Below are 19,038 nucleotides of genomic sequence, written 5' to 3' on the forward strand. Positions count from 1 at the left end.
ACAGGAAAACCGTCCGGATTAACAGAGCAGCGTATTAACGAATCACGTGCTCGGGATACTGCAACTACACGGGCGTCCCTGAAAGTAATGCGGAAATCGGGGGTTTGACTCTGCATTGCTTGTCACGACCCATACGCTACTAAAGCACTCATTGTCACAGCAACGGAAGGAACTAATAGAGCCATTTCAAACGGGCTCGGAGGTGTGTCAGTGTCAGTACTGGCAAGGCGGAAAGAGATACTATTGAATGCGACATGCTTCACGCCATTGTATATTTCACTAATGGAATACTTAGTACACCCTACTGCACCGAAAATGCCTTGTAACACCACCATATATGGAATATTCGACGTTTTCATGACGAGACAGCCGTACATTATACACACATGATGTTATAATGCAGAAGTATTAAGTTCCAGTCCTCATTTGTTATCCCACATATAACGACGAAGGGTAGGTGCGACTATGTATTATTCTGTATACGTGAAGGATATATTACATAGTAATACGGCTGGTTAGATAGGAGACAGCGTGTAGACCATACAACATAATATCTTTGTTTGGTTTCTGGAGATTATTGTATGTATTCATCTAATCTTGCGTCTGACGTCTGATAATGAGAAACATATGATTCATGTGATTTTACCCAACTTATGCATGCAGAGCTATTCGTGCTTTCCAAATTGTGATATAGGTATCTTGGGCGAGGTAGGTGTGGATAGAATAGGTAGATGTATGAAGGCAGATAGATATTATGCGTGTATGTAGGAAAAAGATAGATAATTAGGTATGTGAAGATAAAATATTAGTATCAGGGTAGCTAGAAGGGAGGTAGGGATGTGTTTGTAGAAGATGGAAAGGCAAACAGTGTACGTATATATGTATATTAAAGATACGCATGTGTTTAGATTACAAGAGGTTAATTTGGTAGAGAATAGATATGTATGTATAGGTAAAAGATAGATTGGTAGGTATGTGTAGGTGGAAGAAAGGCATGCTTAAGTTTGTGAAACAAAGACATGTTTATGTAGATAGAAGATGGGCATGTTTATGTAGGTAGAAGAAGGGCGTGTTTATGTAGGTAGAAGATGGGCGTATTTATGTTGGTAGAAGATGGGAATGTTTATGTAGGTACATGAAGGGCGTGTTTATGTAGGTAGAAGATGGGCATGTTTATGTAGGTAGAAGAAGGGCGTGTTTATGTAGGTAGAAGATGGGCGTATTTATGTTGGTAGAAGATGGGAATGTTTATGTAGGTACATGAAGGGCGTGTTTATGTAGGTAGAAGATGGGCATGTTTATGTAGGTAGAAGATGGGCATGTTTAAGTAGGTAGAAGATGGGCGTATTTATGTGGGTAGAAGAAGGGCATGTATATGTAGGTGGAAGAAGGGCGTGTTTATGTAGGTAGAAGATGGGCATGTTTATGTAGATACAAGAAGGGCGTGTTTATGTAGGTAGAAGATAGGCATGTTTATCTAGGTAGAAGAAGGGCGTGTAAATGCAGGTAGAAGATGGGCGTATTTATGTTGGTGGAAGAAGGGCATGTTTATGTAGGTAGAAGAAGGGCGTGTTTATGTAGGTAGAAGATTGGCATTTTTATGTAGGTAGAAGAAGGGCGTGTTTATGTAGGTAGAAGATGGGAATGTTTATGTAGGCAGAAGATGGGAATGTTTATGTAGGTAGAAGAAGGGCGTGTTTATGTAGGTAGAAGAAGGGCGTGTTTATGTAGGTAGAAGATGGGCATGTTTTTGTAGGTAGAAGATTGGCATGTTTATGTAGGTAGAAGGGCGTGTTATGTAGGTAGAAGATGGGCATGTTTATGTAGGTAGAAGGGCGTGTTTATGTAGGTAGAAGAAGGGTGTGTTTATGTAGGTAGAAGATGGATGTATTTATGTGGGTAGAAAAAGGGCGTGTTCATGTCGGTAGAAGAAAGTCATGTTTATGTAGGTAAAAGAATCGCGTGTTTATGTAGGTAGAAGAAGGGCGTGTTCATATGGGTGGAAGAGAGACTTATTTATATAGGAAGAAGATGAACATATTCATTTAGGTAGAAGAAGGGCGTGTTGTGTAGAAGAAGGGCGTGTTAATGAGTTAGAAGAAGGACATGTTTATGTGGGTGGAAGAGAGACATCTTTATGAAGGTATAAGCGTTTTATGTAGAAGAAGGGCGTTTCATGAAGGTAGAAGAAGGGCGTGTTATGTAGAAAAAGAGCGTGTTTATGTAGGTAGAAGAAAACATGTTTATGTAGGTAGAAGACAGACATGTTTATGAAGTTGGGGGAAAGGCATTATGAAGGTAAAACTTGAAAAAGTTTGCACAGTGCGAAGATGGGCGTGTTTATGTAGGTAGAGGAAAGACATGTTTAAGTGGGAAGAAGTAGGGCGTGTCATGTAGGTAAAAGACGGGCATGTTTATGTAGGTAGAAGAAGTGCGTATTAATGTGGGTAGAAGAAGGGCGTGTTCATGTAGGTAGAAGACGGGCATGTTTATGTAGGTAGAAGAAGGGCGTATTTATGTGGGTAGAAGAAGGGCATGTTCCTGTAGGTAGAAGAAAGTCATATTTATGTAGGTAGAAGAAGGGCGTGTTGATGTAGGTAGAAGAAAACATGTTTATGTTGGTAGAAGAAGGGCGTGTTTATGAAGGTAGAAGAAGGGCGTGTTTATGTTGGTTGAAGAATGGCGTGTTTATGTAGGTAGAAGAAGGGCATGTTTATGTTGGTTGAAGAAGGGCGTGTTTATCTAGGTAGAAGAAGGGCATGTTTATCTAGGCAGAAGATGAACATATTTATGTAGGTAGAGGAAGGGCGTGTTTATGTAGGTAGAAGAAAACATGTTTACGCTGGTAGAAGAAGGGCGTGTTTATCTAGGTAGAAGAAGGACATGTTATGTACGTAGGAGAAGGGTGTTTTTTATGTTGGTAGAAGATGGGCATGTTTTTATGTAGGCAGATTCAGGACATGTTTATGAAGGTAGAAAAAGGGCGTGTTTATGTTGGTAAGGGAATTACATGTTTATGTTGGTAGAAGAAGAGCGTGTTATGTGGGTAGAAGAAGGGCATGTTAAGTAGGTAGAAGAAGGGCGTGTTTATGTAGGAAGAAGATGGGCATGTTTATGCAGGTGGAACAAAGACATATTCATGTAGGTAGAAGAAAGACATGTTTATGTAGGTATTAGATGGTCATATTTATGTAGGTGGAACAAAGACATGTTTATGTAGGTGGGACAAAAACATGTTTATGTAGATAGAAGAAGGGCATGTTTATGTAGGTGGAACAAAGACATGATTATGTACGTAGAAGAAAGACATGTTTATGTAGGTATTAGATGGTCATTTTTATGTAGGTGGAAAAAAGACATGTTTATGTAGGTGGGACAAAAGCATGTTATGTAGATAGAAGAAGGGCATGTTTATGTAGGTGGAACAAAGACATATTCATGTAGGTAGAAGAAAGACATGTTTATGTAGGTATTAGATGGTCATATTTATGTAGGTGGAACAAAGACATGTTTATGTAGGTGGGACAAAAACATGTTTATGTAGATAGAAGAAGGGCATGTTTATGTAGGTGGAACAAAGACATGATTATGTACGTAGAAGAAAGACATGTTTATGTAGGTATTAGATGGTCATATTTATGTAGCTGGAAAAAAACATGTTTATGAAGGTGGGACAAAAGCATGTTATGTAGATAGAAGAAGGGCATGTTTATGTAGATGGAACAAAGACATATTCATGTAGTTAGAAGAAAGACATGTTTATGTAGGTATTAGATGGTCATATTTATGTAGACGGAACAAAGACATATTCATGTAGGTAGAAGAAAGACATGTTTATGTAGGTAGAAGAAAGACATCTCATCCAAGCGATATCTCCTGTGGGAGCCAGTTTTGGATGATAAATGATCTTTCCACATTTGCACAGTACAAACACTTTGCTGGGTTACTAATAATATAAATAAAACAAGATTTCAACAACCATCAACAGTCAAGATGGTAATATCTGCCTCACAAAGTATGCAATATATTTGTGAGACAGAATGTTCAATAAGCGATTCAAAACGTGCAATTCTCTTCGTATATCAATTAAAGACAACATCAATAAAAAGATAAAAATGAGTTATTACAATGCAATATATGTGTACATACATGATAACACTACACATACCACTTTGTGGTGGTTGATTTATCAGAATTTGAAATGTTAACACATGACATCAATTTATGTGATATAAGGAATCTCGTTTCCTTCAATATGGTTCTAATATCGGTGCCCCTTGACTCGAACTACGGATGACGGGATAAATATAGATAACCGATGCCCCCAAGGACATCGATTCCACCAGGTTTCACTGCATACTTCAGGCCATAGCAAATGTAGTGTGGACCCTGAATTGCCAACTTTAACAGATCGATAAATGAATGAATATGATATCATTAGCTGTATGGAAAGACATGTTAAACCTACGCGGGGAATCAAACCAACGCGTTCATGTGACAAGCGGACGCTTGGATCGGCTACCCCTGCTACTGACAAAGCAGACTTCCCCTCGACTCACCCCATGAGTTATCTCTGTCAACAATGGGGGGAATCCATATTGGAATGACATTGACTAGTTTCGCTAGTTCACGTGTCTGTCACATTAAGCGTCACATTCGTGACCTATGTTGCTCGATTATTTAATTTGTATTTCTATTAACCATAAAAAGTGTCAAGTCTTTTAATTGTATTTAGAAGTTATACACATAAGGGAGAGAATTTGTCAACTTCTTTATTTAATTCTTTATTCATGTACATGTGTAGGCCAGCGGCCCATGGTACAATATATCGTCCATCATTAACATTTATAGGCTTAGTGTTTGGAGTCTAACATTCATAGCATGGTATATAAAAGTTGCAACATTTCTAATGACAGTTTCTTTGTTTACCGCCATAAGCATATTGAATTTAGCAAGAGTAGGATGTACAAAATACTTCTGTGGTAAATACTGAAGACGAACTTCTTTATTATGAGGTCTACAACGTTTCAGCTTCTAAGCAATGTCTATCAAACAACTCATCAAAGATGTCTTTCTCGAAATCGACGTCGTGCTGTAAAAAACATATGCGGAATGATGGATCGGTGTGCGGCTTACTGTGTTTTGCCAAACTGTTTGCATTACATTTGCAACATACCGACCGCAATTTTGAATCTCGATTTAATAATGCAAGACGCCATTCTCCGGTGGACAACTTATAGTAAACATATGATACGATAAACAAATAATCTTGTTCACAGTTTGTTGTTAAACGCTGCACTCAGCAATATTCCAGCTATATGACGGCGGTCTGTAAATAATCGAGTCTGCACCAGACAATCCAGTGATTGTTATCATGAGCATCGATCCACGCAATTGAGATACGATGACATGCATCAAGCAGGTCACGGAGCCTGACCACCCGATCCCGTTAGTTACGACAAGCATAGTCACCTCTTGAGACAAGCATAGTCATCTCTTACGACAAGCATAGTCACCTCTTGTGACAAGCATAGTCACCTCTTACGACAAGCATAGTCACCTCTTACGACAAGCATAGTCACCTCTTGCGACAAGCATATTCACCTCTTACGACAAGCATAGTCACCTCTTGCGACAAGCATAGTCACCTCTTACGACAAGCATAGTCACCTCTTGCGACAAGCATAGTCACCTCTTGCGACAAGCATATTCACCTCTTACGACAAGCATAGTCACCTCTTGCGACAAGCATAGTCACCTCTTGCGACAAGCATAGTCACCTCTTGCGACAAGCATAGTCACCTCTTGCGACAAGCATAGTCACCTCTTGCGACAAGCATAGTCACCTCTTGCAACAAGCATAGTCACCTCTTGCGACAAGCATAGTCACCTCTTACGACAAGCATAGTCACCTCTTACGACAAGCATAGTCGCCTCTTGCGACAAGCATAGTCACCTCTTGCGACAAGCATAGACACCTCTTACGACAAGCATAGTCACCTCTTACGACAAGCATAGTCACCTCTTGCGACAAGCATAGTCACCTCTTGCGACAAGCATAGTCACCTCTTGCAACAAGCATAGTCACCTCTTGCGACAAGCATAGTCACCTCTTACGACAAGCATAGTCACCTCTTACGACAAGCATAGTCGCCTCTTGCGACAAGCATAGTCACCTCTTGCGACAAGCATAGACACCTCTTACGACAAGCATAGTCACCTCTTACGACAAGCATAGTCACCTCTTGCGACAAGAATGGGTTGCTGAGGACCTATTCTAACTCGGGTCTTGTGGTGGTGTTACATGAGAAAGTAAATGTGTGAGTTTGGTTTTTCGTCACCTTAAACGGTATTCCAGTACACGTATATCACGGCGTGAGGCGAAAAGCAAAAGTGATGCAGGCCTAAGCGCGAGTGAGTGAGTGAGTTTGGTTTATCGCCGCCTTTAACAGTATTCCAGTTATATCACGACGTGTGAGCGGAAAGCCCGAACTGATGCAGGTCTCAGACGTTTACCACTTTGGTGAAACCCACGATCACGGGTATGGTGCTGACAAACCTAGAAACATAATCGAGGCGAACCGGGATTCGAACCCACAAACATAGGTTTCTGGTGTGCCCAAGGGACGCAACTCTACAGCGCCTTAGATGAATGATTGCCACCCCCCCCACCCCCCCCCCCCCCCCCACCCCCCCCCCCCCCCGACCCCCCCACCCCAATACACACACTCACACTCACACACACACACACACACACTCTCTGTCTCTCTCTCTCTGTCTCTCTCTCTCTCTCTCTCTCTCTCTCTCTCTCTCTCTCTCTCTCTCTCTCTCTCTCTCTCTCTCTCTCTCTCTCTCTCTCTCTCTCTCTCGGCGGCGGCGCCTTTGATGAGTGGCACTTTAGTGCTGCCCGTTCCGATGGCAGGGTTTTCGGTACTTTATAAGACAAACACCAGCATATTGATCCCATTGAGTATGACTGGTCTATATTCAGTTTGTAGTTATACAGCACAGTCAGGAGCTTAACTCGAGATTAAATGAGAAAAAATCTCCCCTGCTGTATGTAATCGTCCCATCACAAGTAGAGGAACTACATGCATGTATGGTTTAGTTATGTGCCATGCATGCCATCTCTTCCTATTGTGCTATTGTCTTCCTTGGGAGGGACATTTTTGTACTACCCAGCAAATTGAGAGCACCTGACGCCTAGCTGCGACAGACACTCGTATTAATACATCATCTGATACAGCCCGTGTTTTGTGACTGTCTGTATTATCTTGATATGTCCCCGGTTGATTAATCAGTGTATTAAACTAAAAAACTATCCAAGATCACGTGGAAAAGATACTAAAATAACACTTCACCTGCGCCTCGTTTATCTATATTTAAGGTATGTTATATCTTCTTTGACAAATCTCATCGATGACAAATTTGTGGGGCGATGGGGTAGCCTAGTGGTTAAAGCGTTCAGGACAACCCTTGCTTTCATTGGGGACCAGCAGAAAGTGCATGTAAACCCTGACTTGGATCAAGGATCACTCGGAAAGAACATTTAAACCCTAACTTGGATCAAGGACCACTTGGAAAGAACATTTAAACCCTAGCTTGGATCAAGGACCACTCGGAAAGAACATTTAAACCCTAGCTTGGCTCAAGGACCACTTGGAAAGAACATTTAAACCCTAGCTTGGATCAAGGACCTGTCGGAAAGAACATTTAAACCCTAGCTTGGATCAAGGACCACTTAGAAAGAACATTTAAACCCTAGATTGGACGAAGAACCACATGGGAAGAACATTTAAACCCTAGCTTGGATCAAGGACCACTCGGAAAGAACATTTAAACCCTAGCTTGGATCAAGGACCACTTAGAAAGAACATTTAAACCCTAGATTGGACGAAGAACCACATGGGAAGAGGATTTAAACCCTGGCTTGGATGAAAGACCACTTAGAAAGAACGTATTAATCAAAAGCTTGGATGTACGACCAACTGAGGAGCATCTAAACCCAGACTGCTTGGATGAACTTAGTAATAGGATGCAAACCATGGCTATGACATCATCCCGAGGCAAGGGAGTTAACTGACTTTAAAAGTCCAGTTTCCCTCTTATCGAACTGGGCTGGAATTATCGAATTATAGTTTGGCTGGACTAACGAGTCTATCCATAGTTCAATAAAAAATGCGTAACGAAATCGACTGCCGGTTCGTAAACTGCCGTGCAGATATTGTCGATTGCAGGAATTGCAGAGCATGTGTACTGCCGAAACGCGTCAACAGATATTTTCAAATCTTTTCATGTTTTTAATCAGGGTGCTCGCGTGATTTGATTCATTCCGCGAAGAAAGACCCGTTTTATTACAATATAGATTTTGATTAACGATCAGTCCGTCTTGAGTGGACACCGCCATTTTGTTTGAAGCAAATGCAAGTGATATGAGAGATGGAATCTGATTGGTCAGTAGGAGTAACATAGCAGGGACATAACTCGTAATAGCCAATGGTGGCGCTACGATCGAGTCCAGAAATTCCAGCCTAGTTCAGCAAGGGTGGAAACTGGACTTTTACAGTCAGTGAACGCCCTTGCCTAGGGGAGATGTGGCTATGATAGATGACATTATCCATAAAAAGCGGGGCTTTAATGGGTGACACTAGACACTGCCTGTACCGTTGTGTATAGGTAAAGGTGACATCACTCGATGACAACAGTACCGCCCGGATTAACGAGGGTTCACAGTATACACACTGTTGTCATCAAGGGCAACTCGCGCAGTCGACGAAGATTGGCTGTGCAGGTTTTCCATGCGGGAAATAAAGCTTATACATAAAGCTTGTAATTGAAACGTTATGTGAAAACAGTGTTATCTAAACCCTAGGCTATTTGGTCACATACGTTATATTGTGTCTGTTATCATATAAAAAGTGTTGAATGTTAGCTGGTTGTAATGCAATGACACCTTGCGAAGATGTAACTGTTTCCTACACCAAGTGGTTTTGGCAAAACCCCAGCTGTACCACGAACGTTAGTTTTTACAAGAGAATTGTTTTGTAGATGCGTGTTTTTGATTTTCAGTAAAAGCTAACGTCAGATGGATTCGTGTAGCAACCAACAGGACTGTTGAAGAACTTATTTACGACAGTAACTACAAACAGCGTGATTTTTATCACCGGCGGAAGCTCAAACTATTCATTCCCGATTGAATGGTTTGTTATTTTCGAGTTTTGACCTCATCAAATGTACGCTGTACAGACGGAACATGGCTTCTTGGATTGACCTGGCTTATTGTCGAGCACCCCTGCGTTGTTAGAAGTACACAGGTACGCGTATCCAACAGGTGGGATATACAGAGAGCATGTCACTAGTATTCCTGTAAAAGATTCCGTTGTTTCTCTCATGTCAACTGATGCGTCAAGTGATTGTAGATGTGATGTGACGCATTCGTAGACGTTATTAAGAGTAGCTCCTTGATATTGTCAATTTAAACATTTTTATAATAATCATTTGTTAATAAGAATCTTCAGTAGTAGTAGTAGTGGTAGTAGTAGTAGAAGTATTAGTATTAGTACTAGTAGTAGTAGAAGTAGTAGTATTAGTAGTAGTAGTAGTAGTAGTAGTAGTAGTAGTAGAAGTAGTAGTAGTAGTAGTAGTAGTAGTAGTAGTAGTAGTAGTAGTAGTAGTAGAAGTAGTAGTTGTAGTAGTAGTAGTAGAAGTAGTAGTAGAAGTAGTAGTAGTAGTAGTAGTAGAAGTAGTAGTAGTAGTAGTAGTGTCGTTCTCAGAATCATCATTATTGCAGTTGTAAGTAGTACACTCTATTCCGCAACAAGTTCCCACTGGGTTATCCTTGGCACTAGGCTTTGGTCAGGTGTTCTAAAACCGGTGTAGATTCCGCCGCCAAGTTCGTTCGTTACCGAAACTTTTTTCGCCTCTTGCCAAAACAACAATGTCTGCACCGAATCAAGACAAGCCTTACAAAACCTGGCTATCACATTGTCTCATATCCAGGATTATTTAGGAATTGATTTACCACGCTGTGGATTTTATAAAGGTAGGCTATTGTTTTAAACAGTTTATTCAATACGACCAGGTGCAGTTGTTAACGGTATTTAACTGTAAATAGAGACGTTTGTATTCGTGGTATACAAAGTGTTACATTGTTTGCATTGTACTCTCAGGTGTGCGCTTCGCATGAAGATACCGGGATATTTTATAATACAAGATGAGACTGGTGAAGAACGAGTTCGGTGATGTTTTTAAAATATTTGTAACCTTTAATTGTTAAAATCATTCATTGCAGTGAACGCAGTTTGTAGCACACGAGGTAGAAAGTAGACTGCATCTTCTTATTTTAGTACATTATTCCTTATTTGTTCACTTCCATAAAGTCACGTCATGGAAAGCAGCGTTCAAAATCCATTTTCAGTAAATATTGTCAAAATCTTTCTTCAATTGCATTCTGTCACGTAATTTCAAACAATGCTCGATAACTTTTGTGGTGAATATATTATACCTGTTCACCCAACAGTGATTTTTATTATTCCTTTTTTTATTATCACTATTTTTATTTTTAATTATAATAATAATTATTATTATTATTGTTGTTTTTGTTGTTGTTGTTGTTGTCGTCTTGATCATCATCATCATCATGATTATTATTATTACTGGTATTTCTTACGTACATTTATGCATGTTGGATTTAAATGCATCACAAGCTGAATTGTTGGACATGCATTTCTTAGAAGTTGACGGGTGACAAATTATACAAGAAATGTATAGATAACCACTTCTTATAGTGTATAGTTATAGTGTATAGTTATAGTGTATAGTTATAGTGTATAGTTATAGTGTATAGTTATAGTGTATAGTTATAGTGTACAATCGACCTGTACATAGGTTGCATGGGTGATGTGGTGAGGGCTTGCTGTTTGAAGATGGTCATGTAAATTCATTTAGGATATCGTGTGCTAGTCCATCATGTTGTCACATCATCATCCTTCTGTTGTTATTAGTTTACCTACTCATGTTAATCCGTCTCACGTATGTTAATTGTTGTCACTTTCCATATTTTATTCTGTACCATGTTTATTATTCATTCTTGCGTGATAACGGTATAAGGATCTAGGCTTAAACGTCGCTGTTACGGTATAAAAAAAGGAAGTTGTCATCCATAAGTTCTTCTCAGACCCGTGAAGATCCGGGGTAGAATAGGTCTTCAGCAACCCATGCTTGCCGTAAAAGGCGACTATGCTTGTCGTAAGAGGCAACTAACGGGATCGGGAGGTGAGGCTCGCTGACTTGGTTGATGCATGTCATCGTATCCCAATTGCGTGGATCGATGCTCATGATGTCAATCACTGGAGTGTCTGGTCCAGACTCGATTATTTACAGACCGCCGTCATATAGCTGGAATATTGCTGAGTGCGGCGTTAAACAACAAACAAACAATCTCATGACAAGACTACACATGCGGCCAGCGTTGATCGTGTGTAAGCAAGAATATATAGCACGATTGCATGTGTGTCCTTCAGATGAAAAATATGTAAATATAGATATAGATATAGTCTCAGATTATTCAACTGATTGACAAACATACCATCGTACTATTGATAATATAAATATATAAACATCAACGCCGGAGAACAACAAGCCTCGATTATCCACCGAAACAGATTCCACTGTGAGTGAAAGGGAAAATTATATGAATGTATAAATGAAAATCAGTGATGGCATCAGGTGTTACTTAATAGCTAATCGGAAATACGTATGGCGTAAAAGAAAACATAAACGCAATATTGATAAGAATACGAGTACCAAGAACCATATTATCATCAACAGCTTTCTTGAACTCAATGTGTGTTTATAGGGCACTGTTCTATAGAAACATCGCGTGAATTAGTGCTCCTGTTACTGGCTCCGCCACACGGCATCAGTTCCGATGCAGACGCCATGTGTTATGTCTGTAAATAAACCCAAACAAACCTGTCCATCTGGCGGTCACATTGACGTGGTTCATCAACGAAATGCGTGTCGAGATGCAGTGCGCTTTTACCCAAAATAATTGATCATTACGTTCCATGCTATTGGACCGCCTCCGTGGTCTAGTGGTAGAGCGTCCGCCCGGAGAGTAGGGGGTTCGATCCCCGGCCGCGTCATACCAAAAGACGTTAAAAGATGGTACTTGTTGTTACCCTGTCTGGCGCTCGGCATTAAGGGGCTAAAACAAAGACTGGTCGGCTCGGAGTCAGTATTCTGTGTCTGAGTGGTGTATTCATGTTAAACTGCGGCATGGTATCTCAGTGGGCTAGCACTATAAATCCGCATCAGTCCGGACTAGTACAAGCAACCACACACACACACACGTGCATGCACGTCGCTATATAAGTGAAATAATCTTGGACGCGACGTTAAACCAAATTTCACCTCATCTCACCTCCATGCTATTGGCGTGATTGAAATGGCATAGTAAAGAGATTGGCAAAATAATGTAAAGATTAATGTATGTGACATTACTTGTATTTCATGGTATTTTGTGGGTGTATTCGGTCCCAGCTGAAGCCACATTGGGGGTATTTAAGGCATGGAAATAACACAAGTTGTTTACCTTCCTGAGTGTTTTGATCAAATACCGTTTGATTGAGGCTGTTTACGCTCCGCAATATTCCGTCTTCATAGCGACCAAGAGGTCTTTGTTCCGCACGCAGCACAAATGCTAATCTTTATAACATTTCTACATGGAATGAACGTTTTCCTGCTCTAAACAAGTTTTTACGTCTGTTGGTTTCTATACAAACGAAGGTCTTTGAAATGCAAGATGTGTGTATAAGTCTGCTGTACTTACTATTTGACAAACTGAAAACTTGTTAAGTTCACCAACCTTAATCAAAATACGTAATGGCAAAATAGAGTCTTCATCAATCGAAGTATATTTGTAGGTTCGAGATCCATTGTTCTTGAGATGTTCTGCAGTGAACTCTGGGGTCATTGTGAAAGTGACAACTGCTTCTCCTTCCAGTTCGCGACTGAGATGCGTCAACTCATGTGCCGAGTTGTCATGACTCTTGTTGTCACGGCACTGTTGGTGGATGCCACAAGGATCAGGAATAGAAGTAAGAGACTGCTTCCCCGACCAGAGATACTGCTTCCCCGAGTAAAGATACTGCCTCCCTGTCCTGAGATACTGCCTCCCTGTTCAGAGATACTACCTCCCTGTTCCGATATATTGCCTCCCTGTCCTGAGAAACTGCCTCCCTGTTCAGAGATACTACCTCCTTGTTCAGAGATTCTACCTCCCTGTTCAGAGATACTACCTCCCTATCAAGAAATATTGCCTCCCCAACCAGATAAACTGCCTCCCTGTTCAGATATACTGCCTCCCTGTTCAGAGATACTACCTCCTTGTTCAGAGATTCTACCTCCCTGTTCAGAGATACTACCTCCCTATCAAGAAATATTGCCTCCCCAGCCAGAGAAAACTGCGTCCCTTTTCAGATATACTGTCTCCCTGTCCTGAGAAACAGCCTCCCTGTTCAGAGATACTACCTCCCTGTTCAGAGATATTACCTCCCTGTTCAGAGATACTACCTCCCTATCAAGAAATAATGCCTCCCCAACCACAGATACTGCCTCCCTGTCCAGAGATACTGCCTCCCTCTTCAGATATACTGCCTCCCTGTTCAGAGATACTACCACCCTGTTCGGAGATACTGCCTCTCGGTCCAGATATACTGCCTCCCTCTCCTGAGATACTGCCTCCCTGTTCAGATTTTATGCCTCCCTATCAAGAAATATTTCCTCCCCAACCAGAGATACTGCCTCCCTCTTCAGATATACTGCCTCCCTGTCCTGAGAAACTGCCTCCCTGTTCAGAGATACTACCTCCCTGTTCAGAGATACTGCCTCCCTGTTCAGAGATACTACCTCCCTATCAAGAAATATTGCCTCCCCAACCAGAGACACTGCCTCCCTGTTCAGATATACTGCCTCCCTGTTCAGAGATGCTGCCTCCCTGTTCAGAGATACTACCTCCCTATCAAGAAATATTGCCTCCTCAACCAGAGAGACTGCCTCCCTGTTCAGATATACTGCCTCCCTGTTCAGAGATGCTGCCTCCCTGTTCAGAGATACTACCTCCCTATCAAGAAATATTGCCTCCCCAGCCAGAGATACTGCGTCCTTTTTCAGATATACTTCCTCCCTGTCCTGAGAAACTGCCTCCCTGTTCAGAGATACTACCTCCCTGTCCAGAGATACTGCCTCCCTGTCCAGAGATACTCCCTCCCTGTCCAGAGATACTGCCTCCCTGTCCAGAGATACTACCTCCCTGTCCAGAGATACTGCCTCCCTGTCCAGAGATACTGCCTCCACGTTCAGAGATACTACCTCCCTATCAAGAAATAGTGCCTCCCCAACCAGAGATACTGCCTCCCTGTTCAGATATACTGCCTCCCTGTCCTGAGAAACTGCCTCCCTGTTCAGAGATACTACCTCCCTGTTCAGAGATACTACCTCCCTATCAAGAAATATTGCCTCCCCAACCAGAGATACTGCCTCCCTTTTCAGATATACTTCCTCCCTGTCCTGAGAAACTGCCTCCCTGTCCAGAGATACTGCCTCCCTGTCCAGAGATACTGCCTCCCTGTCCAGAGATACTGCCTCCCTGTTCAGAGATACTACCACACTCTTCGGAGATACTGCCTCCCTGTCCTGAGATAATGCCTCCCTGTTCAGAGTTACTGCCTCCCTGTTCAGAGTTACTGCCTCCCCGTTCAGGGATAATGCCTCCCTGTCCAGGGAAACCTTTCTCTGTCCAGAGATAATACCTCCCTGTCCTGAAATACTGCCTCCCTGTCTAGAGATACTACCTCAACTGTCCAGAAATATTGCCTCCCTGTTCAGAGATACTGCTTCCTTGTTCAGAGATACTGCCTCCCTGTCCAGAGATACTACCTCCCTGTCCAGAGATACTGCCTCCCTCTCCAGACATACTGCCTCCTTGTCCAGAGATACTGACACCCTTTCCTGAGATACTGCCTCCCTGTCCAGAGATACTGCCTCCCTGCCCAGAAGTGCTGCCTCGCTGTCCAGAGATACTGCCTCCCTGTCCAGAGATACTGCCTCCCTGTCCAGAGATACTGACTCCCTGTTCAGAGATACTACCTCCCTGTCCAGAGATACTGACTCCCTGTCCTGAGATACTCCCTCCCTGTACAGAGACACTACCTACCAGTCCACAGTGTAGTGTACTGCACAGCACAGTATGCTACCTCCAAGTCGCTATACCTTGTCCCTGGACGTCATGTTATACCTTGTCCCTGAACGTCATGTTATACCTTGTCCCTGGGCGTCATGTTATACCTTGTCCCTGGACGTCATGTTATACTTTGTCCCTGGACGTCATGTTATACCTTTTCCCTGGGCGTCATGTTATACCTTATCCCTGGGCGTCATGTTATACCTTGTCCCTGGACGTCATGTTATACTTTGTCCCTGGACGTCATGTTATACCTTGTCCCTGGGCGTCATATTATACCTTGAACCTGGACGTCATGTTATATCTTGTCCTTGGACGTCATGTTATACGTTGTCCCTGGACATCATGTTATACTTTGTCCCTGGACGTCATGTTATACCTTGTCCCTGGACGTCATAGTATACCTTGTCCCTGGGCGTCATGTTATACCTTGAACTTGGACGTCATGTTATACCTTGTCCCTGGACGTCACGTTATACCTTGAAGCTGGACGTCATGTTATACCTTGTCCCTGGGCGTCATGTTATACCTTGAACTTGGACGTCATGTTATATAGCTTGTCCCTGGGCGTTATGTTGTGTCTTGTCCCTGGAGGTCACCATATGCCTTGTCCCTGGACGTCCTGTTATATCTTGTGCTTGGACGTCATGTTATACCTTGTCCCCGGACGTCATGTTGTGTCTTGTCCCTGGACGTTACCATATGCCTTGTCCCTTGACGTCATGTTATACCTTGTCCCTGGGCGTTATGTTGTGTCTTGTCCCTGGACGTCACCATATGCCTTGTCTCTTGACGTCACGTTATACCTTGTCCCTGGACGTCAAACCTATGTCTTGTCCCTGGACGTCATGTAGGGCCATGTCCCTAGACGTCATGTCATGCCTACGTTTACGATTGACTATGTAATGCTGTTTGACAAATCGAATATATGTGATATTTTGCCTTCCACCTAGGTACAAGAGCAATTCGGAACGAGTTAAAGGTGAAGGAGCGAGCGTGGAGGACAGCCTGTGAACGACACAACTGCACATCGTGAGTTGCACAGCATGTGTAGTAGGGGGAGGACATTGTGTGTAGTCATTGGGTTGTCCACAGCAGCACCGGGGTTACGCATCAGTTGTATGTCTATACTAAGACGGACTGAACGGGTATCCGCAGTCAGCAGTAATCAAGTTATATAACGGTTGACTTTGAATCGAGTACGGGGCAAACGAACCTCTCGTGGAAAGCTTCATCAACGAATTAACAATCCTCAATTTCAACCATCCAATCCTCTTTATATGGGACCCTACGACTAGCACATGGTTCTGATGACCTATTCTGTCCACGGAATTGCTCGAACAGTGGTAATTGTTGACCAAACTCATATTTTGACTCTCTGAACTTTTATGATCGTTCATGTTGACATTCGTGGGCATTCCGAGTTTGGATTGATACCCGGCAACCTATGCTTGTTGTACAGACGACTGAATGGACCGGATGGTAAGGCTCGATGTTTTGGCTGGTTGTGAGTCATCGTACCCCGACAGCGTGGGGCGTTGCTCATTATATCAATCATTAGTTTGTCTGGCCCAGACTCGAGTATTTGCTGTCTTATAGCTGGAATATTGCCGTGCTAAACAACAAACAAACACTATATTAGTTTTGTTCACAATAGACTGATGGCGGAGATGTCTTATGATTGTGAAAAGGGTTTGTTGCTTTTACTAAACAAGAATGGAACCAGACATATACGTTGTCAAGCCGTATATTCCACACACAATGGACAATATTTCTGATGCTTTTTAATGCAACAATGTTTCAAGAACTATTTGCTCTCAAAAACATGACTAACATCCAATTTGCAGGAAGATCCAATGTCCGTATGCGAATGGTTGGCATATCCTTGGGTCTGACCTTGGCTGCTGTGGCAACTATGGCGGGTGTTGTCAGCTGGCGTCAATCGTCTGCTGGGCTCATGACCTGTTCTGCAAATGCTGCGATTTCGGTGTGTTCATCTGCGGGCCGCTATGTGAAAAAGACCCGGATTGCCCCGTGGAAGAAGGCAGTGGAGAGATCCACGACGCAAAGGAGAACATAACTGGGGTATGAAGTACAGACATATACAGTGAACTGTATCGCGCTAAATGTCAGCGAACTCAGGTACAGGCGTACGAAGCTGAAACCTATTACGTTACTTCATACGGTCAGCGACGAGCTGCAGTTTGTTTCTTTTTGTTCAACGACCTACTGTTTCTTGGATAAGGACGATTAGATTCAGTGTGTGATCTGTCTGTGCCGTACTCACAACGTATGACACGGAATAGTCTAAAACAGTCAAACTCCATAGTCCCGACCCCGTTAATCTAGAACCTCCCTATTACGGCGACTTTTGATATGAACACCAATGACATCCGGATATATACTACTCAAAAGAAGTTAAAGAACACCCGATTTTTTAAATATGACTATAGTTAATCTGTCACAGCTAGTGGGTATTGCAACACACAGCCTTCCACTTATGGGTGTTCTTTAACTTGTTTTGAGCTGTATATTTTACTCAGGACGATAGTTCAGTGACCATTACCGGATCCTGATCTGAATTAACTGGGTTTTAAAAATATCTGTAAACGGTGTATTTACTAGCGATTTATGAATTATTCTTGGTGGTTTATTTGAGATTTATTTATGGAAATGAATGAATAATGAATAAATTATTCCGAATTGGCATCAGTTTGAGGTGTTAGGTGTTATTCCATATTCCGCCGTATGATTTGCATTTACTGGGACAAGGACATGTTGACGAGGATCAAGACCCATCCAATACATTACATTGCTGCAGACAAATGTTGGTTATTACCTCGGAACTGTATTTGTCCTAGGACAGGAGTTCCATCTTACATTACATGTCGGCGCTGTAAGGCTGGAGACAATATTTTAGTGCATCATCCCCAATGCATGTGGGGAGGGAATGTCCCCGTGATTCAAGGTAATACACGAGTATTTTATTATTATGTTGCTAATGGGGGTGGTTACACTGGGATCTATATGTTATTTATGGAAGGGGTGGTGGTAGATCCCTATTACCCTTACCCCCCAACCCCGCCACCCCACCAGGATCCGCCACTACAGACACAGGCGCATGGCGGCAGTCTACTTAAAAGGCTATTGAGTTATATTTCCCTATATTTCAAATGTACACACGTATATATAGCGTCTCCATTTTGGGAACGAGTATGTGACCTTTACGTATCAATGTGATTATACTGGTTTTATATTGCAAAACGCAACACTCTGTATCAATTGTTTACCTCAGACCTGTACATACCTTCTTCCATATTGCCGTCTTCCTCCTTCAATTCGGTCGATTAAACATGTCAAATTTTAAATAATATATTAAATTATATTAACGTACTTTTGCTGAATGTAGAGCTTACAGAATCATGGCAAAACACTAGTGATAACATAGCCCGCCCGATATGTGTAAAAAGAACGTACAGGGATGTCGGGTCGTGGACATTTGTAACACTCTCTCTAGGCCTTGACTTTTTAATCAAAGCAAGGAATACATCTTAGACATTGATTCTTAGTAATTGTGGCAACCTGTATCTGCTAGATTTGATTACACGCAATACAATTTGAAGGTAGACAGTTTGACTAGGTGAGTGAGTGAGTATGGTTTTACGCAGCTTTTAGCAATATTCCAGCAATATCACGGCGGGGGACACCAGAAATGGGCTTCACACCCATTGTACCCATGTCGGGAATCGAACCCGGGTCTTCGGCGTGACGAGGGAACGCTTGAACCACTAGGC

General features: G+C 42.3%; 1 protein-coding gene across 4 annotated transcripts; it reads left to right on the forward strand.

The window, feature by feature from the left end:
- The first annotated feature begins 322 nt into the window (after window positions 1-322).
- LOC124110957 lies at window positions 323-17,953 on the forward strand. Of its 4 annotated transcripts, none has more exons than XM_048394867.1 (4): window positions 323-453; window positions 13,007-13,100; window positions 16,198-16,276; window positions 17,092-17,953. In XM_048394867.1, the coding sequence occupies exons 2-4, from the start codon at window positions 13,019-13,021 to the stop codon at window positions 17,333-17,335; spliced, it is 405 nt and encodes a 134-aa protein (XP_048250824.1). In that variant the 5' UTR covers window positions 323-453; window positions 13,007-13,018; the 3' UTR covers window positions 17,336-17,953. The 4 variants fall into 4 exon arrangements, with proteins under 4 accessions (XP_048250824.1, XP_046326419.1, XP_048250823.1 ...); XM_046470463.2 differs by lacking the exon at window positions 323-453 and adding an exon at window positions 9,049-9,314; XM_048394866.1 differs by lacking the exon at window positions 323-453 and adding an exon at window positions 9,054-9,331.
- The last annotated feature ends 1,085 nt before the right edge of the window (window positions 17,954-19,038 follow it).

The sequence above is a fragment of the Haliotis rufescens genome, unplaced genomic scaffold, assembly GCF_023055435.1.
Source record: "Haliotis rufescens isolate VD_foot unplaced genomic scaffold, xgHalRufe1.0.p SCAF_1, whole genome shotgun sequence".
Taxonomy (NCBI): domain Eukaryota; kingdom Metazoa; phylum Mollusca; class Gastropoda; order Lepetellida; family Haliotidae; genus Haliotis; species Haliotis rufescens.

Bases quoted from the DNA above. Each gene is read 5' to 3' on its own strand.
- LOC124110957 (XM_046470463.2), top strand. From the start codon at position 9,198: ATGGTTTGTTATTTTCGAGTTTTGACCTCATCAAATGTACGCTGTACA. The intron at 9,315-13,006 runs GTACGCGTATCC...TTCTCCTTCCAG, and splicing joins GCGTTGTTAGAAGTACACAG to TTCGCGACTGAGATGCGTCA. The intron at 13,101-16,197 runs GTAAGAGACTGC...CCTTCCACCTAG, and splicing joins CACAAGGATCAGGAATAGAA to GTACAAGAGCAATTCGGAAC.